The sequence below is a fragment of the Leucopleurus acutus genome (assembly GCF_964270905.1).
Source record: "Leucopleurus acutus genome assembly, chromosome: 2".
Lineage (NCBI taxonomy): Eukaryota > Metazoa > Chordata > Mammalia > Artiodactyla > Delphinidae > Leucopleurus > Leucopleurus acutus.
The window spans coordinates 30,293,885-30,319,264 of record NC_139143.1 but is presented as its reverse complement, the minus strand read 5'-3'; the positions used below and the strand labels follow the sequence as shown (position 1 = coordinate 30,319,264).

General features: G+C 38.4%; 2 protein-coding genes across 3 annotated transcripts in view; both read right to left on the bottom strand.

Annotated features, from left to right (window-relative positions):
* The window catches only part of OPN3 (opsin 3), a gene marked incomplete at both ends in the record, with an annotated part of 58,361 nt that extends 41,439 nt beyond the window's left edge, over positions 1–16,922 (bottom strand). The window contains 2 exon segments of the mRNA XM_082858130.1: positions 16,185–16,447; positions 16,603–16,922. Of these exon segments, the coding sequence (XP_082714256.1) occupies positions 16,185–16,447; positions 16,603–16,922 (583 nt within the window).
* CHML (CHM like Rab escort protein) lies at positions 5,298–16,296 on the bottom strand. 2 transcript variants are annotated; one of them, XM_082833646.1, is made up of 3 exons: positions 16,185–16,296; positions 8,650–12,251; positions 5,298–5,669 (listed from the first exon to the last, which is right to left on the bottom strand). In XM_082833646.1, exon 2 carries the CDS (start codon positions 11,913–11,915, stop codon positions 9,960–9,962), a length of 1,956 nt encoding a protein of 651 aa, XP_082689772.1. In that variant the 5' UTR covers positions 11,916–12,251; positions 16,185–16,296; the 3' UTR covers positions 5,298–5,669; positions 8,650–9,959. The 2 variants fall into 2 exon arrangements, with proteins under 2 accessions (XP_082689772.1, XP_082689773.1); XM_082833647.1 differs by lacking the exon at positions 16,185–16,296 and having other exon boundaries at positions 8,650–12,476.
* Positions 16,923–25,380: the final 8,458 nt, after the last annotated feature.

Here is a 25,380-nt window from a genome sequence, read left to right as displayed (position 1 = left end):
ACCCATTTGCTTTTCTTCAAAACCTGTTCCCAATCTTGGTTAAAACCTATTACACTCATTCAAGTACCTAAAGTTTTAATCATTTTCAATTTTCCTGAAGTTTCAAGTACCTGAAGTTTTAATCATTTTCAATTCCTTTCTCTACCTTATCCATAACATCCAGTCATTTTCTAGGTTTCTATCTCCAAATTTTTCTCTGCCTGTTTCATTTCCATCTCCCAGCCCACCCAAGCCTCATTATATTTTTTCTCATTACCACTCATTTTCTCATTACCATTCTCATTTGCATCCAGTCTCTGCACTTTCTTTCCAGCCTCCCTCCTCACTACACCAGACTAACCTTTTTAAACATAAGCCTGATCTAGAAAAACCTTCAACAGCTCCTCACTATACACTGAATAGAAGTCTCATGGTCTTTATGATACTGATACCCTGGACACTTTCCCACATGTCCCACCTCTCCACTCTAGTTCAGTGCACTCTATGATCTAGCCATCAGAGAGTTGTCCTGGATGACACCATACCTCTGTTCCTGCTGTTGTCCGTATATGGAATGTTGTTCTTCATATCAGTCTGTAGAAATTCATTTCAACCGTCAGGGCCCAGGCCTTTTCTTTCATGAAGCCTTCCCAGATTTCCCTAGCCAGACTTAAAGTAACTTCTCTGTGCATCCATTAAAGTTTATTTATACCTATATCACAAAAATGTTCATAGCCTGGTTAATATAGTGGCTAATTGTGTATCAATGTCAGCTCCAATGGATTGGGAGTTCTACTACTTACCTATTTTATAACTTTGGGAAAGTTACTGAGTCTTATTTCTCATCTACCCATGGAAACATTAATACTACCTCACAGGGTTATTTTAAAAATTGAGATCATATATATATATATATATGTAAAGAAATCAGGACAGTTGCTGGCACATAAGTAATTACTTGTTCCTGGAATTAATATGACGTCTCTCTGAAGAAACTACACCACACTGCAATCATAGCACGTGGGTTATATAGTCAGACTGCCTGGGTTTGAAGCCTGGTTCTACCACATACCGGCTGTGTTATCTTGGTCAAGTTTTTCTTTGCAGTTTCCCCATCTGCAAAATGGGCATAATAAGTGCACCTACCCAATTGGGCTGTTATGAGGATTAAATAAGGTAAATACAGCAAGCACTCAGAACAGTGTTTGGCATACAGTAAATGCTCAGTGTTACATACAATTATTCTCTGTATTCCCAGACTCTAGCACAGAAACTGAGGCACAGTGCTCAATAAATGTTGCATTGTATCGAATCCTATGTTTCACTTTGCGAGTAATCTACTTAAGATTCTTATCTACATGAAGAGTACTGACTCATTCCCTTACTCATTCCATTTTATAGGTATTTTCTAGTTAACCCCCATCTATAAAATGTCAAGCTACTGCACTATTTCATTGCTTGGTGAACAATTAGTGAGTGTAAATGTGAATATAATTCAATTATGGATGGTTTATTTAGTCTTGTATTGGCTTCTCTGAAACTCATAGGATATTGTCATATACATGTAATTTGATTAATTTGCCCATAGCTTGTCAAGTAAATAATACCCCTCCAAAAAAAAGTATGTCAAAATATTTTTACATTGATTTTGAGGTAGTTGTTTGCAGTGTATAGAAAGATACCTAAAAAGATAATAAGAGAATATGACAAAAAAAACACTAAAACAAAATAATAGAAAAATATCATAGTTTCATTTCTATAACTGCTTTGTAGAGTTATTCTATTTCTGAATGAGATGCATGTTTTTTTTAAAACCCCACAAAATCTCTAGGCTGTACCTGACAATTGGGGCAGGATGAGAAATATTCCCTAAATCTCTGAATTTTGTTTTGAAGTTTATCATAAACCTTCAGAAGGAAGCCATTGCTAATTTGTGAGGGAAAGGAGATAAAGGAGTGGGGAGGTGTTATGTAAGGAAGCAGCAGACAGCAGTTTCTACCAACAGTGACCCTGTTGAAGAAGCACTGAGGGAGTCAGAAGATGTTGAGGAAGAAAGGTAAAAGTGCGGAGCATAAAAGAAAGCAGATTCATTATAAATATTCATAACTTTTACTCTAATGCAGCTTCTCCAACTTGGCACTATGGACATTTTGGGCTGGATAATTCCTTCTTGTGGGGAGGCTGTCTTGCGCATCATAGGATGTTTAGCAGAACTCCTGCCCTCTACCCACTAGATGCCAGCAGCAGCCCATTCCCAGTTTTAACAACCAAAAATGTCTCCAGACATCGTCAAATGTCCCCTGAAGGGCAAAATCACCCTGGTTTGAGAACCACTGCCTTGATGGGAGAAAATCGGTAAAATGATTAGATGAAACATTTCATAGATTTAAATGTTCCTTTTAAGTAGTTTCATTCACTCACATAGGTTTATCCTAAAACTAATTACCTGTACTAATAATACAAAGACCCAGCACTATAATTTTGATACATTTTCCCAGATTGTTCTTCTGTACTCTGTTCGTCGGTTAGAACCTAGAAGGAAGAAAAAGGGTGCTGGAAACTGCTAGTTCGTCTGCCATTTAGCAAATCTTTTTCTGGATGCCTATGAAGTGCAAGACACTGTAGGGAATACAGAGGTACAGCACACACAGACTTTGTTTTAAAGGAGATTACAATCTCATGAAAAACTATTTCCAGTGCAGTTCTCATCTTTTGCTTTTCCCTTTTAGTAAACACCTGGTTGGTATTTATGTTTCAACAACAGAGGGCACTACAAATAATGTTATATGCAGTCATAAAATGGAACTGTTAAAGGAACAGAAGGACATACAGCTCATTTCTCTTTAATAATTCACTTAAATCATTTAGGAACTTAACTGTTAATTGCCTAAAAACAAGATTCCCTGCTCTTCCTCAGCAGTCCATTCCCCCAAATTTCTTCTTTATAATGGGCAATAAGAATACTGAAATTGGTATAAAAACTTTAACTATAAATTACACATATAAATGAAATTAACTTATCATGAAGTAAAACTATCTTACCCATATGGATTCATAATATTTCTGTTATTTTTAAATATGAGGTGAATAAATGAACAAATAAAAGTCTCAAACAGGAACTGGGTGCTCAAGGGCTTTAATTATATGACCTATAATCAAAAGAGTTGGGCTTAATCCTACTGCACTGGTATCCCCTAGGATTCCCTTTTCTTTAAAACTTATAAAATGCCTAAATATGTTTTCCTTCTGATTGAACTACAAAAAGGTATTTATCTTCCTACTACACTTTGTCAACCCTGCACCTCCGAATCCAAAGTCATTCCTTTTCCTCTGATGATGTCTATACCTTTATTCATGCTGTTCAGAGTGTATTAAGGGTTAAATATATGTTTAGCAACAAGCAAATGTCAAAATTATAGGATATCAACAGGAACTAATAAAAATACTGTATTATAGAAATGAAGCTCTTGACATAAAAACCAGGAGAAAGTTTGATTTCAGGTGTGAGCAATTTGCACAATTCTAGTCAGCCCACTTGAACTATACAAATTTTAATTTATAGGATGATTTATTTATTGAAAAAAAAGTACTCTCAAATTCTAGAAGCAACCACTTTTAAAATAGTGATTTATGTGCTGTGCACTCTTACATGCAATAAATAATCATCTTGAGATGAAGGTAAGGCAGAAGTTACATTTTAATTCTAATTAATGAATCTGAATACTTACTAGGAGAGAGTCCAGGCAAATCACTTAATTTCTCCAAGTCTTATCTGTAAAATGGATATAAATACCTGCCCTTTCTTACCTTATGTAGTTGTCTTGAGGTTCATATTAAAAAAATGTAGTTGTCAGGAGAAAAAATCCTACAAATGCTGTAGCAGAACTGCTGTCAAAATATTCATGTTAGAGTCAAATTCTTTCAGTTGAATCACTCAGCATCTTTGTTCATGGCTTACATACAGCTGGAGGTATTGTGTCCCCTGCTTTAGAAATGTGAATATATTTGGTTGTTGGTTAAAAGGGTAAGAACTATACTGGAAACAATGCCTCTTTATGAGAGTAAAAATACTGAAATAAAAATGTATAAATCTTCAAAGAGGAAGCAACTACCTCAACGCAATAAAAGCATGACTTCTATCTGTCCTGCCAAGACAAAGGTAGGTGAACCTAATCTAATCCTAATTAGAATTTTTTGTTTTGAATCTTTATGACCTGCTTCTCTCATTTTGATTTCTTTATACTTCTATTCTCTGAGCTCTCAACGCTTTGGGCTTCTGGGACCCAATCTCTTGTACCTTCTCTTCACTCCTTCCCACAGGCAAGACAGAAAGCTTCTGATTGTCAGAAACTTCTTAATTAACGGAATGTTAGCTGAAATAGATTTCAGAAAGTATTAACTGATCTACCGTTTAACTTTTACTAAGCTACTTGTTTGCAACTGCATAATAAAAGGTCTTGGTATTCCTTTAAAGGAATGTCATGCACCACAAATCAGATTTCTCTTTTTTCTTTTCTTTGTTTTGGTGCGGGGGGGAGTGCAGGTGAAAGGAGGTGGTTATGATGGGGAGTGATGGATAGAAAACACCTTCAGTTCCCATAAAGATAAAACAAAACATACATCCTCTAGAGGATCTGTCATTTATATTTCTAATCCCTAGAATAATTCAAATTCATAACCCACATTTGATGTTCAACTGATGTTTGTTGAATTAAATCACCTTGATTTGGATGTCTCAGACTAACAAGAAAGGGTCTGCCAGCATCCTCAGTCCCCTGAGATCTGTCCTTAACACCGGTCTCCCTGAAAGCACTCCTCAGACCCAGGCTTGGCCACTTCTACCAATCCAAACCCAACCTTCATTTCCCTGGCCTCCAAGACTCCAAAATGAAGTATGTTCTTGGATTAGGGGCCATACTTTAGTATATAATGTCTTCATGCTGATGTCCTGGAATGCATTAGTATCATTTCTATTATTTCTACCTCTGGCTCTGAGATTCCCATTTAAAAAATTATCTATCTATTTACCTAGCGTCACAATATACCTTATTTCTTAATGTTGGGCAACTGAGAAAGATGCAAAATCCATCTTGACCAAGAATTCCTTCCCACCAAGAGTCGGAAAACTTTCTGTCCATGTTTTTGGAGATTATCTTTTGACACTAACACTTATATTTTTTAATTTAAAGGAGAAATTTAGAAGTTTAGAAATCAATAATTTTCTCACCAATTCAGTAAACCATTTTACCAATTAATCTTTTATTTTTTATTTCACACATCAGTATTTTATAGAAAAAAGAACCTCTTAATGTTAATTACAATGTTCTCTTCGGATTCTTTCCAATGTACAGATCTAAATTTTTACACAATCAGTAAATACAATAATTTATGTTTTAGCACTTTCAAGTCTCATTTAAACATTTTCCCATATGGTTTTACATATATCAATACTATTTAATGGCTATATAACAGTCTATGATAGCAATAGCAATATGTGAAAATTTACTTATCCAGTTCCCAATTACTGGGCTTTTTTTAAAACTCAAATGAATGCAATCACTAGAAATATCTTTATACAAATAGACTTTTTTTTCTTTTAAAATATTTTCCTGGGCATATGCTACTCAGAGTGAGTTAGAGCTATCAAAAGACAGATTGGTTATAGAGTTCTTATATTCTTCTAAATAGTTCTTTAAAAAAACTACATTAATATAATAATGCTACTGGTATGAGTATACATGCAATTAAAAATTTTTTTTCTAATATAATTGCATGAACTAAGTCAAAGTTGCTCTAGTTTGCATTTTTAATATTAGTAAATCTGAATACCATTTTATTTCTATCTTCTTGTTTCAACTCAATTCTTTCATAAACTTGCCTAGTAAAGAGCACAAAGTCCTATGGATTTGCACTTGCCTTTTAAAAAATATTGAGTACTTTATCCTTGTGTAATGCAAGTGGCTTATACCCCATTTCTTGTCTTCTTCCTATTTAGTATACATTTTTCATTTTTCTTAGTTGATCTCATCTACCTTGTCACTATTTTTCTTTGCCATAAAGTTTCCTTTGCAAAATTATTGGGATGAGAATTGTAGTCTTTTTATTTTTACCTTTATACTGAAGATCTTAATCTGGAACAAACTGTTATGTGTGAAGTGGATCTAATTTCTTTTTTTATACTTACATCCAGCTAATCTTTCCACAAGCAGTTATTATATATTTCTTTGCAATTGGTTTATTAGTCTTAAACTTTCTACTCAATACCATAGTGTATTTAGAAAAGATGCTTAACAGCATGTTTTAACGATCTGAAGTGCAAAACTCCCTTTTTTCCCAAGTTAAAAAGACATATCCTTGCTTATTTTCCTAAATTATTTATCACAATTCTGTCAAATTATATAAAGCATCCAGTTGGAACGTTAAGTGGAAGTGTAGTATATCTACATACTAACTTCACCCTATTGCCAGTCCTTTGGACATAATTTCTTTTACATTAATTTAATCCTCATAATAATTCTGCAAAGCATTATTTCTATTTTATAGATGGTGAAATGGAAAGTAGGCATGATTTTCCCAAGATTACACAACTTGTAAGTAGTAAAGTGAGGACTCTAATTTTGGTTTTCAGATTTCCTATTTACTTCCTTTTCATTATACTAGGATGCAGTTCCTGTAACCTGCTTCTATATAAGCATCTTTCTTACCTCAATATAGTTGTATAACTTTCTTTAAATGGCTTGTATATGTTAATACCCAAACACGTTAAGTTGTAGTTTGTCACTGTTTGAATCTAGAAATAAGATTAAATTTATTTATTTATTTATTTATTGCGGTACGCGGGCCTCTCACTGTCGTGGCCTTTCCCGCTGCGGTGCACAGGCTCCAGACGCGCAGGCCCAGCATCCATGGCTCACGGGCCCAGCCGCTCCGCGGCACGTGGGATCCTCCCAGACCGGGGCATGAACCCGCGTCCCCTACATCGGCAGGCGCACTCCTAACCACTGCTCCACCAGGGAAGCCCAAGAAATAAGAATAATTTTAAAGTTATACATCCTGCAACTTCCTGAATTAGTCTTTTATTGTCAGCATGTTTATGATACTACAGGTTTCACCAGTTTAAAAGTCATGTCAATAGAAAATATTTGTGCTTTCTTTCCTTATCTTTCTCATTTATGAATGCTTATTAATGATTTATTACAATGACAAGCTTTTTCAACCATATATAAATAAAAGTAGTGCCAAGATTATTTAATTTCTGCTTGAGAAATGTTTCCTATATGTTTTCCTAATAGGAATGATGTTAATTCTTGGTTTTTAGTAATTATCACAATGAGAAACCAAAAAAATCATTACCAGAGATAATTAAATAAAAAATGATGAATTTTATTAATATTTTTAAAGTTACCTGTAGTTAGTACTTTGCATTTTTACTATTTTGTTCTGTTGATATTGATTTAATGGTTATTCTGTTGAACACCAACCTTATAATCCTGAGTCACAGTAAATAATTATTTTTATGTTGTGTATCATTTGCTAATATTCTGCATTTGTTCAGAATGAGACCCTTTTCAAAATGTTTGACTCCTAGCATTGAGGCAATATTAACCTCAAACTGCAAATATTATATCATCTTTTGATACACAGGTATTATTTATATTTTGAACATTTGAAAAAGTTCACCAATAAGCCCATAAGGGTAAAATTCCAACTTGTCAGAAAATTATACTAGGTTATAATATCCTCTAATTTTTAAAATGCTTTTTATTGGTAATAACTTTTTTCATTTCCAATTTATTTGCATTCAAGTAGGAAACCAATATATTCATTTTCTTAGTTTTTAAAACCCTTATTTTATCTAATCTAACATTTTCCTGTTTCCATTATCTTTGGTTCTATCATTTTTTGCAGTTTCTCGTTGCCCTTCTCAAATTCTTATGAATAAAAATATTCATGATACAGAAATTAAAATTTTTCAATAGGTCTGGATTACCTTCACCTCCATTTCACTTAACATCTTAAATTCTTTTACATTTTAATAACTAATTTTTAGGTCTATTTCAGTTGTTTTGATAAGTTTAAGCCTTAGAATCCACCCAATAATAGATCTGCTAGATTCAAAACATATTAATACCAATTAATGACTTCTCTACTTCAGTAGGCTGAAAATTACTTAAATCTTTCTTGTTTCATTTTCCTCACATATAGAAGATCAACAGACTATTCAAAGCATATTTTGGCCTAGTAACATTACTTTTTATAACACAATAATCAAAAGATACATTAAAAAGTATGATTTTGTTAAACCTTTAGACAAATTCTGCTTCAATGAGATCCATAGCTCTTAGCCACATTTATTTTTAATTAATCTTTATTTTCATATTTTTCTGACTCAATAAACCAAGAGATGTCTGTCTTTGATTAACTAGCAATGCTAGACTGGTTTTCATGAGCATCTTTTCCTTCTACACTACCTACACTCTTCTAACAGTTAACATCAGTTGAAAGATTTTGAAATCATGAAAGCCTGGATTCCAATGTTGGCTCTTCCACAAAACAGACTCAGAGAGAATTATTAAGTCTTTATTTTCTCTTTGAAAATGTATTCAATAATATCTGCCTCACAGGGTTGTTGAGAAACTGTAATTAGAGAGCACAATAAGTGCCTAGCACATAGCAAATGCTCTGTTCCAGGACAAAAACTGTATTAAAAGGGCTTCCTATATCCTTTCCTATCCCTTCCTAAATCCTTCCTATAGGATTATCATTCTCTGTCTGAGGAATGGAAACAGTGACCTAAAGAGAAGGAAGTTTATTTCTTCTGACAGCTCCACAAGCTTCTGCTGCTAGAGTATAACCAGTTTTATGACTTCTGGTAGTTCTGGAAAAAAATGTTTTCTATCCTCTAGATAACAGCTAAGAGGCAGGAGTTGATTACGAAGGCATTTACCTCATTATTTGTGGGGTGGGACACAACCAAAGGGACATGGTAACCCTCCTTTGATTCACTCCTATCAATTGTAGTGTTACTAATTAAAGTGGTGGAGTCAACAAGATGGTATGCTTCGCTTTCACTGAGAAAGCTTGGGAAATCTATTTACAGATGGATTTTAAAAACCATCTGTAATCCCAGGTTAAAAATGCTTCACTCAGTTTCTCCTTAGCAATTTCAGAACAAGCATTCTGTAATATCTTTTCCTGGAGCAATTTATTTTTTCTTTAGCCTGAGTTACTTAGAAGTTCTTTTCTTTTAGGTGCCAGAGTAGTGCTCTTCAGAAATTTTCTGAAATATTAAACCAGAGCTAATCTTTTCCCCTAGATTTTCTTTGGACTGAACCTCCCAAGAATGAGCTCTTCAACTACTAAATGAACTCTGACTCTTTTTGCAATGTATAAGACTGTGGTGGCATCACTGCCTCATCGGTTACAAGGCTCAAGTAGGAGAATTAAACTGCAAGATGTATTGTAGGCATCACCTTCACAAATAAAGGATCATACTTAATATATTATCTTTATATTATAAAGAAAAGACCCACATAATTTCCTCTGTGTGTGTTTCACTATTCAGAGGTGGTAGCAACTGTAATAGCTACAAAAGTAATTAAAATATTCCTTAGATGTTATTGTTCTGTAGACAATAATAAAATCTGAAGATCAGCAGATACAATACCATCTTCCTTTAAGCACCATGGCTAATATGGAACCCTTACATATATACCCAGTACTAAAGCTAACCCTGTTTAAGATTCTGGCTCATGAAACCCATTCTGAAACAAAAAGAAGTCCAATAACTAATAAATCAATTATTGATAGGTTAACAAATACATCCAATAACTGAAAGTCACAAACAGAATTATAGACAACATCTGCATGCCATTCATCAAATAACCATTTCTAATTACTCATATAGGAAACTGTCCTTTAAATGAGAATATTCTGATACTGGATGAAGGCCCAAAGTAGCATTTCCAGTTTGCTTTTTTCTAATTTTGAAGGTGCTTCTCTGAGCTTTCTAGGTTTTTGCTTCCCTCAGAGGATTCTAGTTGGGCTATTATTATAGTATTGGCTCCAAGAGGCTCTGGTTGCTTATCATCACCATCAAAGAAAACGTCTTCTGGATTTGGAGGTGGGGGGCAGAATTCTTCACTTGGAAAGATCTCCTTGAAGAGTGTTTCAGCTTGCTTGACTGCGTGTTCATTTCCTAGTCCACAGTCAGGCCCAGTGCAGACATAAACATTGGAAGGTAAGCCATTATATGAGCTTCTGCTGACTCCTGAGGAATCTCTCATGTTAAAATAAAGAGCCCACAAGAGTCTTGGCTTTGCAAGTTCTTCCTTGTCTATTTCTGTTTCAGCATATGGGGTGAATAATTTCTTCACCACTGATTCTAAGTCTTCTCTTGCTGTTTTGGAAGATGAACAGGTCAGATGTACCAGACAGGTGTCTTTCATGCACGTCATGGTTGAAGAACACAATTCAGTGACTCGAACAGCACATGCTCCTGGTTCCACTGGAGGTACTATCAAAATGGAAATCTGCTGATCTGAATCTGTCTTTAGTATAGACTGATCCGTAATGAGCACTGCCCTGGATATCTGTTCGTACTGCACATTTGAGCATGTTTCCTCAGAAAGGTAACTATCCTCCACAATGAAATATTTAGCATTTATTCTTTGACCAAGGTGATCTATAATTGCTTTACATCTTCCAGATTCTTTGTCAACTACAAGGCATTGTACTTTATGGCGAAGACAATATATTCCACCAAAAACTGCACACATCCTGCAGAAACACTGGGGAATTTCTCCTTGGCCGTACAAGGGAAATAAAAAGGGAGTGTTGCCAAACTTTCCAAGACACTGAAGAAAGTTTTTTGTTGCTTTAAGGCCTTCTATTGTTGTGCAAGATGACTCTGACATCATTGCAATTGAGTGTAGTACAAAATGTTGGAGGCTGGGGGTTAATTTTTTGGTTTTTAAGTACTCTGAAAATGAGCATTGCGTGAAAGCTTGGTATTCATCAGGATGTTGTTCGTAGTCTAAACAAAATGTAAGAAATTTCATTAGCATCCTCTTTTCAACCATAGTGAGCTCTTTGCTATTAAAGACATCTGCTCTGGAGCAAGGCACCTGCTCTACTTTTCCTTCTCGAAATGCAAGAATCCTAGTGACATTTTTAAATTCTGCATAACGACTAACATTTGATTTGATTAAAAGATCAATTAACAGTCCTTGGGAATAAAGCAGCTTTGATACCAAATCAATATTAAACCTCCTGCCTTCTTCAACTATTTGAGAGTAAGTAATCCTGTTTCTCTTTGGTGGATCACTGTTCTCTTCCAATATAGGTTTGATTTCATCTTTAGCACCATCTGAAACTCTGTGTTTATAAGTTTTATATCCACAATATTCTTCTTTCACCAAGGTTTCTGCTATATCAGTTACTTCTCCATTGTTTTCTGGAGTCCCTTTTGCAGGCACTTCATTGCTAGAAACATATAACGAGTGCATTTCTTCAGACAAGCATGCAGAATCCAGAGGTTTAATGAGGGTACTAGATGCTACCCAGGAAGGATTTTTCTTCAGATCATCAGTCTCTTCAATATTGCCATCCATATCCTGACTGGCATAACAAAAAACTTCTGTGTGTTGAATGGTTTCATCCTTCTTGCGAAGAGTGATGCCTTCTTCTGTTTCATGGATCATGTCTTGCCATGCAGCAGTACTTTCTTCCCCAATGTCACTGTTTTGCTGATATTCCTTTAACCAGGAGAGCAATCCTGAAAAGCTGAAACTAGCCCAGTTTCCTCCATAGTAACTTCTTGAATCAAGATGCAGAACCCTCTGACCACTTCTGGAACATGCAGCTGCAAGGATGGATTCAGGCAAACCTGTCCCTATTACAACCACATCAAACTCTGTTGGGAGCCTGTTGTCCATCCTGGGAGGTAAAGCGTCTGGTGACAACTTCTAATGAAGGAAATGTGTATGAACATAGGCTGAGGGCTCAGATAAGGTGTGAATATGCTGTAATAAAATCTCTCCTTGTGATATTCCAGATCATCCCAGACGTACTGAAGTTGCAGGTCCTAGGTGTTTAACTGCTACCCTTTTTTAGTATTTTTTTCTTATAGGTCAGTAGCATAAAAACATGATAAAGTACATCTAATCATATCTGAGAATACTAGAATGAGTGTGTTGTGTTCACTTCTGCATTTCATCTTAGCAGTGAATGTCAAAATGTATCACATGTGCATTTGTGACTGGAACTCTTCTCTGAAAGAAGAAAATTCAAGAAAGAATACAATTGTAAACAATATTAAGAGAAAAGTAATTTCATGCAACAGCAATTACAATCCAATGGAGCCCAACTTATTTTTAGGACATAAGCCTCTACTAAAGCAAGTCATTAAATGCTTTCTCACATCTTTTCTAATTTCCTGAAAATGAACAAAAGATACAGACTCCTCCAAATCATGTAATTCAACAATGAAGAATGGATAAAATAACATCCCACAAAAATAAAGAAGAATTAACATAATACAATTCTATAATTTTTGCTTTTAAATATCTGAATAAATGATATACAACTGTGAGATTAAATTGCAAGTAACATGTGGCTCCACTGTGTTTATGGAAACAGACTATATACAATGTGCACACTGTCATGATTATGCATACTTCTGTGGCAATACAGTCTGTGCATGCTTCTAGGACAGATGAATAGAAGATTTTTCCATGTCCCACCTACCACTTGAATCTTATGGGAGCAGCATGAGACTATTTCAACTGAATTAGCTATTCAGATTATTAAAAAAGGATTAATTCAATAATACAACTAGCATTTTAAAATATTTAGGTATATGAAAGAATTGGTCTACTGAAGGGAAAATATTTTTATAAGAAATCCTTATATGAATGTACATACGCACAGGTGTGTTTTTTAGGTATAAGTTATAAAGGAAAAGTCCTGGGTCCATATGTTAAAATATCTTAACATAAAATAACACCTATTTCTAAAACCCAAGTCAACATAGGGTGACTTGCATTTTGCGAGACTCTAGCTCTGAGACCCTGAATCTCTGTCTTCCAAGATAAAGGGCTGTCCAAACACCCTCTGCCAAGGTTAACATGTTTTTTGTTGTTCTTGTTTTTGAAGGGGTAGGAGGTGGTAGTGAAGAAAGTCTCTCCTGTCCAGCATCATCCTGATTATACTCCATGTGCAGAACACCTGTGTGGTGGTAGGTATGGCCAGAGGTGCAACAGCCAAAGGGTTGAAAGGCATACTCACCTGGAAGTCTTCAGGCTAAAGCATTACACACACATGCTAGGTGGCCTTTCTGTCATTCATCACTGCACAGTAAGAGTGAGTTTCTTGAGCTCTAATTTTTCCTACCACTATACTTACTGATCAGTGCATACTGGGTCCGCCTAGGCTAAGATGACTAATTATCCTAGACATCTGTAAAACAAGCTGTTCAATTGGAACTTAGATTAAATTGACTAATTCACTGAACTGACTGCTCAGTTTGAGATGGCAATCTTAATAGTCCTGTCTAGTCAAAGCCTCTGCCTCAAGAATATCAGGGATTCACTTGCTTTCAACATTCCCTCAGAAACAAGAAACTGAGCACAGAATGAAGTGGCTGCCAGGCCTACTCACATAAGTATGTGAGTATGTTTGAGTTACTTATTCTGCTTTCTTCCAGCAGGGTGTGCAGAGGAAGACAGAACCCATGAGGGTATGTGAAGAAGTGTAACCATAGTATGTACGTATTCTCAGTTTAGAAGTGGATACAGCTGAGGGCTGGGAGTAAGGGAGAGGATATAAGCTGTAAGTGCTAAAACCAGGCACCTTCTAACCTATAGGTATCAAAGGAGTCCTCGTAATACAAAGCAGGACAGGACAACCTTAACACATTTAGCTCAACTACCCTGCAAAAAAGATGAGAAAACTGATGGCTGGAGAAATTAAGTGACTGGGAAAGTCCACATGATGGGTAGCCACAGGATCAAGAGTGGGACCCACTCTCACACCATCAGACCAGTGGTCTTTCCACTTGATGAGGCAGCCTCTCCAGAAGCCTCTGGAGCAAGCAGCCACTTTTAGTATTTTAAAATGTTCTGCCCCTTCAGTATACTCCATGGTTGGTTAGTTCTTCCTCAGGGATAACAATGAGGGAAGCATCCTCCCTCTTTTCATCTTTAACTCTTACCTAGAAGCACAGTCTTTTGAATTTACCCCAGGCAAAGAAATTCTTAATCTTTGCTAAGAATTTTTTCAGCTCCACCATAACCCACTATTGACTTGTCTCCCAGGGCTTAAACAAGACTCAGAACCTCTTGCCCCAGAGTTTCCACCTCTAACTTAAAAACAGGTTAAAGTCATTGTTGAAAGCACTAAAGAAATGCCCAGAGAAAGAGCAGTAGTCAGGCAAAATACTGTGTGGTGAACATTTCTAGCAGTCTTAGAAAATCCCTTCTGATTGGGGTGAGACCTAAGCAGGGATGATGAGGGAGGAAAAAGGATGGAAGAGACAAGGAGACACAGCAGGGTGGGGCCACAAGATAGAAGGGATGAGGAAGAAGGGGGATGCTGGTACTAATAAAAAAACTCAATATACCCCTGTTTTCAAATTCCCAGGCACCGAGTCAGGATAGAAGCTGAATTTCCCAGCACAGAAAAAACACTTTTTAAAGATAAGAACTTTAATGTCTGTGACCCAATTTCTGCTACTGATGACACTTTAGGGCTTGGCTTGAATTGCCCTCTTTAAAGCTTAGCCCTGCCTGAAACATTGCCTGTTAGTATTTTAAATTAATACAAAGAGTGTAATCTATAGTGTGATCTATATCACCACCTTCACACACCTACAAACCCCTCCCAAGTTTCAAATCTTTGTATAAATGAAGTTCTCAGATAAGGGGTTACTGGGGAAGGGGTAGGTAATATTAGAACATTAGAATCATTGAGACAATCAAATAAAATTATGATCTCTATTGCATTTTCTTGTTTCCCTCAAAATATAAAAAAAGAATCATAACAAATATAATATTTAGATTTGTCACCACATAGAAGGTTGGTGAATAAGAAAATACTTTTGATAACACTACAAAGATTTTATTCTCATAAACCTGCCAAGATAAAGGCAGTAATAAATTATCAATGGATTTCAGGATTCTTTTTTTTTAAAAGGAAATTTAAGACCTGAGAAATATACATTTCTATTTCAAATCTTTGTACAAATGAATTCTGGAGCACACACAAAAGGATACTTTCCTAATCTTAGAAAAATCACATCTTCAATGACACACTGGGTGGTTCATCCTTCAAAATGTCAAGTCTCAGTGAGACTTAAATCTTCCATATGGGTTAAGAGTACTGTATTCACAATCAAGTTCTACTTTAATGAAATCTACTGGCTGCACAGCTAATTATTTGTTCATCTGAGTTGGGATTCTCTGGGCCATCTGCAAACTCACCTTAGATTTTGGTGTGCTGGAAACTATAAGGAGGAAATTATAGTAAAAATAGCTAATAGGGCACATGCCAATTTGCATTCTGAGGACCTGAATAAAACGATCTCACTTCCTAGGAAGCAGTCAAAGGTTTACAACTGCTAATGGGCAAATTTTTCAAAGAATTTACACATTACTACTACGTTAGGTTTCTACCTCTCACTTTAGAGAAGTAATATAGGAATTAGATCTTTCCTCATCACCCTCTCCAATTTTCACAAATCAAACACTTTCTTCCTTGAATCTCTTAACTCCACAGCCCCTCATTTCTTTCCTCAAAGTGTAAAAGCCATTGTCTCGTGCCCTGTTGAATTAAATTAGGAGATGAAAGCAGAGAAGCGAGATGAGCTGCACAGCGGCCAGAAAGGGGTATGGAGGAGGTGGGCACAGGGGACATGGGGCTGCAGACAGGCTGGGGTTTGGGTTGGCGTGAGGCCTGGTGAGCACAGGGAGGGAGGGAGATCAGCGAGTGCTGGAGAAGAGGTCGGCGGGGAAGATGCAGAGGTGGGGGGAAGCGGGTGAGATCAGGGGGAAGGCGAGGTCACAAGGGATGAGGTGAGATCAGAAGAATAGAGGTAGGGGGAGGTGAAGTCAGGGGAGCACCGCCGCGAGGTTGGGGTCCAGGAGCGGGAGGGGGCGGGGCCGGGGGCAGGAGGCCGCAGGAGCGGGAGGTCTACCCCGGCCACTCACCCCACAGGCTGTTGCTGAAGCCGTCCCACACGCAGTTCGTGGCGCCCCCCACCACGCCGCCCCTCGGGCGGAACGCGAAAGCTAGCGCGGCCCGGAGGACGGAGGGTAGCAGGTTGCCGAGGCCGACGTGAAGCAGGAAGAGGCGGGCGGGGCTGCGGAGTCGCGGGAACTTGAGGTAGAGGACGAGCACCAGCAGGCTGCTGCCGACGCCCAGCAGTCCCACGGAGCCGAGCAGAAGCACCAGGAGCTCGTAGGCGCCCTGGCTGACAGGCTACGTAAGCCTCGGCTGCCCAGGCCACAGCCCCTCGCCGCCCTCCCAGCCGGCTCAGCCGCCGCCGCAGTGCCTTGCCGCGTGCAAGCCGGGCGCCGGCGCGCTAGGTTCTGGGTGGGGCGCAGGGCGCTCTGAGGTATCCGTCACCCACTCCGGCCAATGCGCGGGCAGCTAGATGCCGCTCGGGGCCCCTTCCCCGCCCCCGGCGCGCCTCGTAACCCCGCCCCTTCCCGCCATTGTAGTCCCGCCGCGACGCGCCTTGTAGCCCCGCCCCTTCTCGCAGTCCGCGGAGTCCCTGCTCTCCAGGTTCCTCTTCCCTCGCCCCCTTCCGGTACCCCGGCCCCACCCGCCCAGTCAGTGAGAGACGGGAGGCACCTCAACCACCGTGATTCCTCACTCCGCAGCTTCCCCCCACCCAGCTGGAAGCCCTCTTGGCGTTCACCACCCACCGACTCATTCAGGAACATTTATGGGCTCTTGGCCCACCACGTGCTCATGAGGGGTTTACACCGTCCTTGGCTTCTCCCTTCCCAGGAAGCTGTTACGACCCGCTGCCAAACGGAGTCGCACACTTAATGCAAACCCAGGCCACACCCCAGGCCTGACCATATTGTCCTTCCTGTCCTCCCTGAAGTAGCAGTGGATACACCCTGTCGCTAAGGCCCTCACTGTGGCGACCCCCCAGGCTGCGCCCTCAAGCTCCAGACCATATCTAGCAGGTGCAGAGGTGGTGCTATACTTGAAGCAGCACATTTCCTCTGGCCTTTTACACAGTGAAAACAGAGGGCAAGTCAAGCACAGGTCCGTGAACTGATCTGTCTTTGCAGGGCTGCGCTGCTGCCTCTGCACAGGCCCCAAAAGGGCCCGAGGGGATGCAGTCCCTAGCCAGACCTGCAGCCTTTCCTGGGCACTGCTGGCTAGCACAGGGTCTGTGCAAGGGCAAAGTAATTGCCCTCCACGAAGGTGTGTGCCTCCTCCCATCTCCATTCAAAAGATCGGTAGAGAATGACTAGCCTCAGTGAACCTCCATTACAAGTTCCTTGGGGGGTAAAATCTGATCGTCAGGGTGCATTGAGCAATAGCTGAGGGGCAGTGTGCTCGGTCCTTAAAATCTTGATTTGTCACTAAGGCTTCCAATCTGGATTTGTCTGTGAGACTGACTTACCCACTTCTTTAAAAAACTCATTTAATTTTGTATTTTAGATTTATGCAACCATTTAACAAGTTCTGTTTGTTTAATGTCTATGGCATTTACTGACTAGTCCACAGTAAGGTCTCAATAAATATTAGTTGAATGAATGAAGGAGGACTCATATTCTTTCCTAAAGCATTCATTCATTCATTCATTCATTCATTGGTGCTGAGTCCCTGCTCTCACAAAGCTTACATCCTGGTGTTGTTGGGAGAACAGATGATTATCAAATAAGTACATATGTAGTGTTGTGAAATGTGACATAAAGAAAAGTAAAGCAGAGAAAGGGTATTTCGGAGGGAGGGGAGAGGTTGTTATTTTGTACAGTGTGGTTACAGATAGCCTCACTGAGTACTGCAGGTACAGGGTAGATGTAATGGGGTGGGACTGTGCTTGGCATATTGGAGGAAAAACAAAGAAACCAATGTGGCTGGAGTGGAATGAGAATTATGAAATAAGGGCAGAGAAGTAGGTGAGCAGTGATTGGCCAGATAATGCAGGTTCTTGGCTATTTTAGTAAAAGGACTTTGGCTTTAGAGTAAAGTCCAGGGCAATGCCTAAGCAAGAGGAATAATATCAGTGAAGGAGAAAAAAGGGAATAAGAGGCTTCTGGCAAATGTTTAAGAATTTTGATAGATTTATTTTTATAATACAATGAACTGTTAAGGTTATTTATTATACTCGACAGAAACGGGTAATGATACTACAAATATTATTCACTTTGTCAGTAATGATATATGTTTCTATTCATTTTCAGAATTATGTAATCGTAGGATAATGCCAAAAATACTACAACTTAAAAAGCAAGTGCAGTACTGGCATAAGGACAGACTATGTAATGAATAGAGATTTCAACAAGGATGCCAAGACTACTCAGTGGGAAAGGACATTTCAATAAATGGTGCTGGGAAAACTGGATATCCACATGCAAAAAATGAAGTTAGAACCTTACCTTATACCAGATACATAAATTGACTCAAAGAGCTAAACTTAAATGCTATAACTATAGAATTCTTAGAAGAAACAAAACATCTTCATGACATTAGGTTCAGCAATGATTTCTTGGATATGACACCAAAGGCATAGGCAGCAAAAGAAAAAATAAATTGTACTTTTGTTCATCAAAATGAAAAACGTTTGTACACTATCAAGAGAGTAAAAAGACAACACACAAAATAGGAGAAAATATTTTCAAATAATATATCTGTTAAGGGATTAATATCCAGAACACATAACTCATACAACACAACAACAAAAAGCCAAACATCCCTAATTCAAAAATCGTCAAAGGACTTGAATAGATATTTCTACAAAGATACACATACAAATGGCTGATAAGCACTTGAACAGCTGATCTTTAGTTATTAGGGAAATGCAAATCAAAACCACACACCCACTAGGATGACTATTATCAAAAAATAAAAACAACAACAACAAAGAAACTAAAAAGTGTTGACAAGGATGTGGAGAAGTTAGAACACTGCTGTGCCGCTGGTGAGAATGTAAAATGGTGCAGCCACCTTGGAAACAGCTTGGCGTTCCTCAAAATGTTAAACACAGATTTTTCATATGATCCAGCAATTCTGCTCCTAGACGTATAGCCAAAAGAATTGAAAACAGGGACAGGAACATGTATTTGTACACCAGTGTTCATAGCAGTAGTATTCACAATAACCAAAAGGTGGAACTAGACCAAATGTCCATCAACAGATAAATGGATAAACAAAATGTGTTATGTACATACAATGGAATATTATTCAGTCATAGAAATAAATGAAATTCAAATACATGCTACATCATAGATGAACCTTGAAAACATTATGCTAAGTGAAATAAGCTAGACACAAAATGACAAATATTACAGATTCCTCTTATACGGGGTACCTAGAATAGGCAAATTCAGTGACAGAGAGTAGAATAGTAGTCACCAGAGGCTGAGGGGAGGGAGGAATGGGGAGTTAGTGGTTAATGGGTACAGACCTTCAGTTTGGGATGATGCAAAACTTCTGGAAATGGATAGTGGTGATGGTTGCACAAAATTGTGAATTACTTAATGCCACTGAATTGTACACTTAAAATGGTTGAAATGGTAAATTTTATGTGGTGTGTATTTTAGTACAATAAAAAGCTTATGCCAATTATGCCTGCATCTCACTCTCTCAAAGTAGGAGAAGTACAGTGTCTGCAAATGTAACCGATTTACTGAGTGAGCTGGACTCAGTATAGTGCAAGCAAAAAGTAACTTTACTGTCTCTGGCAGTACTCATTTCAGATATATTCTTTCCACTTATTCTTCACTGCCCTTCGTTGACATTTTATCAATTCTCAAAGCCTTTCTGCTCACTTTCAAGTAATATAAAGTCCAGAACATTGTAATAATGAAATGTTAAAACTCTTGGAAAACTCATCTGTCAACCCTCCAAAACAGAGCCTGCTGTAGCCTGGAGAACTTCTGGGGATGGGGGTTGAGGAAACAACAAACTTAGCTTCTCCTGTTTCCTTGACCACTACCTTTAGATGCTGCTCTGGGCCCCCCTCTGAGATTTTGAGGAAAAATCTTCCTTGATTGATAAAGTTGTCATCTGATGTTGGTGCCCTCTGATTATAGCAGATTTTCAATGCTGTGTTTTTCTCTCCTGGGGTGATTTGTGGGATCTCTAGAGGACTGAGGTCACTGGATATATTTCTCCCACAATTCCCTCGACAGGGGCAATGCCTCTGTCAGCTGGCTCCTTGGGTCTACCTCTCAGATCCTGGTTAAGGGCCCTTAGACCCTACAGGCAGTGCTAAGATGACACAGCTTGACTCTTCTACTCAGAGTCTTGCATCCGGCCCTCTGGAAATATGTATGCATCCTTGCCCTACCAAATCCTGGATGTGGCCTGCTGTTGGAGAACTGGCCACAGACTGTCCCCTTCAGTGCCAGTTAGGTAGAAAGAAGTGGATAAAAGTTATGGCCACTTGACTACTCTAAAATTTTTCTCTAAGGAAGTGCTCACCAAGGGTCTCTTCAACCTCTTAATGAACCTGCCTCCTCTTAAGTATTTTGAAGGTGAGAATAGACTCATCTGTGAAGAATCGGTTTCTCAGTGCCTCCACTTCTCAGCCCATCCTCCTACATGGGCTGTATAGCACTTTTTCTAGAATGGGGGGATTCCTCAAGTGGAGCCCCTGGCAAGACAGAAAAAAGGCCGTTTTAATACCTTCCCACTCTGGAGCATTAAATCATCACAACCCTCATATTCCAAAAAAAATCTTTTACAAAGTATGAGGGTGTGAATGGAGACAGGTTTTATCTGCCACTCTTGCTCAGATTCACTGATAACCCTCAGCCTTCTGTGTCATGCACATGTCAGCTAAGAGGACTCTTCGACCCTTACTCAACTGAGTAATCTCCTTCCAAGGGCTGGAACTCATCCTTCCCTGACATGTCTGAACTGTGATTCCTAGTGAGAAGCAGAAAAAGCCTTGAAGAAAATCTGGCCAAATGTATCTGAACAATTTCTGGCCTTAGGAAACATAAGTTAGTGAATGATATTGAACTTTTTCAAAAAAGAAAATCTGGCATACCTTCAAGTTCTGAATGTCAATTCTCTTTGTACATACAACTTCTCAGATGTGTGAGATGTAGGGATCAGTTTAATGAAAATTGGGTACCTGTCCACATTCCCCTCCCCCCAAATACATACATTTGTTTTAAAATGGAATCTTGGGACTTCCCTGGTGGTCCAGTGGCTAAGACTCTGTGATCCTAATGCAGGGGGTCCGGGTTCAATCCCTGGTCAGGGAACTAGATCCCACATGCCACAACTAAGAGTTTGTGTGCTGCAACTAAAGATCCTGCCTACTGCAACTAAGACCCGATGAAGCCAAATAAATAATTAATTAGTATTTTTAAAAAAATGGAATCTCATTTATACTCTTGCTCTATAAAGCAGAGTTTGGGTGACAAAGGAGTTATAGAAGAATAATCATTCAATTTCTTAAAGGAACTGGTTAGTGAAGTTATGATTAATGTATATCTATCTCTAGCTATATCTCTATCTATATATACATATATTCTCCACAGCAGTACCCATTATAGTGAAATTTTGGTACAATGGGGACAAAGAGAGCATTTATAGGTTTCCTGAGGTGGGGGGGTCGGGAATAAAATAAGTTACGTACAAAGGATCAGAGATCAGAATAGCTTATAATCAGCAACAAAATCTGATCAAAATAGACTTCCTCTAATAGCAACACCAGAAGCAAAAAGACAGTGGAATGTTATCTTCAAAACACTGAAATAAAGCAATTTCCAGCCTGGAATTCTATACTTACCCAAGTATCATTCAATGCAAAAGAAGATTAAGAATATTTTCAGATGGGTAAGGTATCAAACATTTATCTTCCAGGCAAATATTTCTGGATGCAAGCCACCAAAATGAGGGAATAAACCCTGGAAAAGTAAGATATAGGATAAAAGAGAAAAGATAAGGGAATTTCCAAAGTGATGGCAAAGGGAAATAACAGTATGACAGCTATGCCCTGATATATATGACATCGGTTTTGGCTGTAACTCAAGAGACAGACATGCGGAGGAGAGTTATCAAGGTATCTTCTGCTCTTGTATTATTTTTTTATCTTGTAAATACCTGGGTGAACATGGCCCAGATTCTTAGCAGTACCTGGCTGGCCAGCATCATGCAATGTTGAAGCTCCTGCCTGCCCTGCCACACGCACCAGTCAAGAATTCTCATTTCACGCCAGAGGGGTCCTTCGCTTACTCATGTTGATAACTAGAGTTGACTAGGGTGAACTCAGAAGCAGAAAAAGCAGAACAACCTATTGCTTCTGGCAGGATTTCTACCAGATATCTGGTGCCTGGGCCACATCACAGACCAGCTGAGGACCTAACTATAGGCCTTATGTCATGGCCTTGGTCACTGACTTCCACACACAAGATCTTATAAGACTCATAGAAGCTGAAGCCAAATAGCTCAGGGAAATCATTCCAACTATTTTTTTTTAAACTAGAGCCTTTCTCTAAGAGTGGCAATATTATTTCTTTCCTTACACAGCTAGATGTGTGCTTGCTTCTGAATTTTTATATCAATCACCTTCACAATCATTTATATGTAAAAAAGCAATTAATAAAATAATTAAATATTTGGTTGAGAAAAATAGATGGAAAAGAAAAAATATATACTTATGAAGGATATTAGAAACATGGGGACAGATTTATGAAAGAATACATTAATATTTAAATAATGTGCATGATTCTATTGAAACTGCATACAATTATCAAAGTATGTGGCCTGAGCCTAGAAGGAAATATTCTAAAATCAACAATTTTGTAAGAGGGGTGGGAACATGAGTGATATCTTTTAAGTTCTTTAAACTGATGGTTATATCATTTTTGCAATTGAGAAAATACAGGTACCACTGCATCCTGTAGCTCTAAAAATGGCTACAATAATTGTGAATTGCTCCAGCTTATACTTTTAAGATGTTCCCAAAAGCCACTGCCATAATATGCATTTATACTTGCTGTTTCCACAGTCCCTCCTCCCACCCTCTCTTTGATCCACCATTCCACTGAGATGGTGTTTCTCAAGGTCACCATAACGCACATTCCAATGGTTAATCATCAGTCCTCACCTTATATAGCCTATCATCAGTATTTGGCACAGTTTGCCACTCCTTTGTATTTTAACGCTTATCTGTAAATACTTGAGTATGTAGCTCTTGTCGATGAAACTTAATCAATAGTCAATCTATGAAAGAAATGGAAAATTTCAATTTTAGCCAAATTTGAGAATTATAACCCAGGAACAGCATCTGAGAAAGCTCCAAGAACTTTTCCGCCTGTTAGAAGTCAAGGCACAGTTCTTGTGAAGTTTTTTGAGACAGAGGGCTGTACATTAAATGACATATTATTGACAGTTTACACAGTTCAGATCTAAGCATCACTGTGGCCCCTTACAAGATGAAAAAGGAGTGTTATCTTTTAAGGGGCTGTTTTCTTTGGTGCTAGGAGAATGTTGCTCTTTCAGGTATTTCTACTGATGGGGAAGGTTTGGTCAATGCATAATGCAGATACACAATGCACAGTAGAGGACAGAGAGGAGGCCAATGGGCAGAGAAATATTTTATGTTTAAATTTTTCTTGTCTTGCCATAAAATATGAATTTTATTTCACACTCTAAAATATATCACATAACAATAATATAATATAATATATATTTATTACATCTAAAATAATGAACAGTAACTTCTCAGTATCATCAAATATCTTAGTCAGTGTTCCAATTTCCAGTTATCTCAGACATGTTGGAATTATTTTTCAGTTTGATTGTTGAGTCAGGATCTAAATACAGTCCACATACTATGACTAGTTGGTGTGTCTTTAAAGTTCCTTTTAACCTGCAGGTTCTCCTTCCTTCTTTTTTCTTCCCATGCAATTTCTTTATTGAGTAAACTGATGGTCCTTCCAATGTCTCCTTCCTTTTCAAAACACTTTCTTCTCTTGGTTTCTGAAATACTCCTTTCTTTTGGCTCTTCTACCTCACTGGCCACTCCTACTTAGTCTCTGTCAGTGGTTCTTTCTGATCACTCTGACCTCTGAACACTGGCATGCTCAGGGTTTGGTCCTCAGTTATTTTGCTTCTTCAAGGAGATCTCATCCAGTCCAGTGGCTCTGAATACCACCTAAATGTTGATGATTCTCAAGCTCTCCCCTGAACCCTGGACTTTTATATCTGAGTATTCAATCTCCACAATTGTTTATCTAATAGACATCTCAAACTTAACACATCCCAAATTGAACTCTTAATTCTTCCCCCAAAATCTGCTCCTCCCACTGACTTGCTCCCCAAAAATGAGTAACTACTCTATCCTTCCAGAATCCCTGGAGTTATTCTTGATCCTTCTCTTGCTATCACACTCTCATCTAATCTATCAGCAAATTCTGTCATATTTACCGTCATACAATCTGACATCTTAGCCCTACCTTCATCACTAATATCCTAATCTAAACCACTATTAACTCTTACTTGGATTATTGAAATTGCCACCTAATTTGTTTCCCTGCTTCTATTCTTTCTCTCCTTCAGTTTACCTCCACAAAGCAGCTAAAACAATCCTTTTCAATTGTGAATCAGATCATATCAGTATTCTACTCAATAGTAGATTAGGGATTACTGTATAGACTGTCCTTACAAATCTGCTCCCTGCCCCCCGACTCTCTGACCTTATCTCCCCACTTCTCTTCCCCATCCCACATCACCCCTGTCACATGATCTCTTCGCTGTTTTTCAGATACGTGAAGCACACTTTGATCTCAGGACTTTATGCCTTCTGTTCTTGGAACACCCTTCTACCATTTACCCACATGGCTTGCTACCTTACGTCCCTCTGGTCTGTGCCCAGATGTCTGTGCCAGATGTCTGTGCCCAGATGCCCAGATGTCTTTCTATTAATGAGGCCTTCTCTGTGCTCCCTAACCCTTGTCCTTTGACTTATCCCCACCAGTTTCCTTACTTGGTCTTTACCCATTTTTCTTCCCTCTTAGGCAGTGTATACACACACACACACACACACACACACACAATTTGTGGGGGAAGAAATCTCAATCTCCTCCTTATGAAGGAAGGATGATGTTACAGATATATTATGATGCAATGAGGACCATATGCATGACACTGGTAACATTATGAGGTCAGGATTTTTACTGAAATGTTTGCCTGTATGAA

Coding starts and splice junctions, on each gene's coding strand:
- CHML (XM_082833646.1), bottom strand. CDS start 11,915: ATGGACAACAGGCTCCCAACAGAGTTTGATGTGGTTGTAATAGGGACA.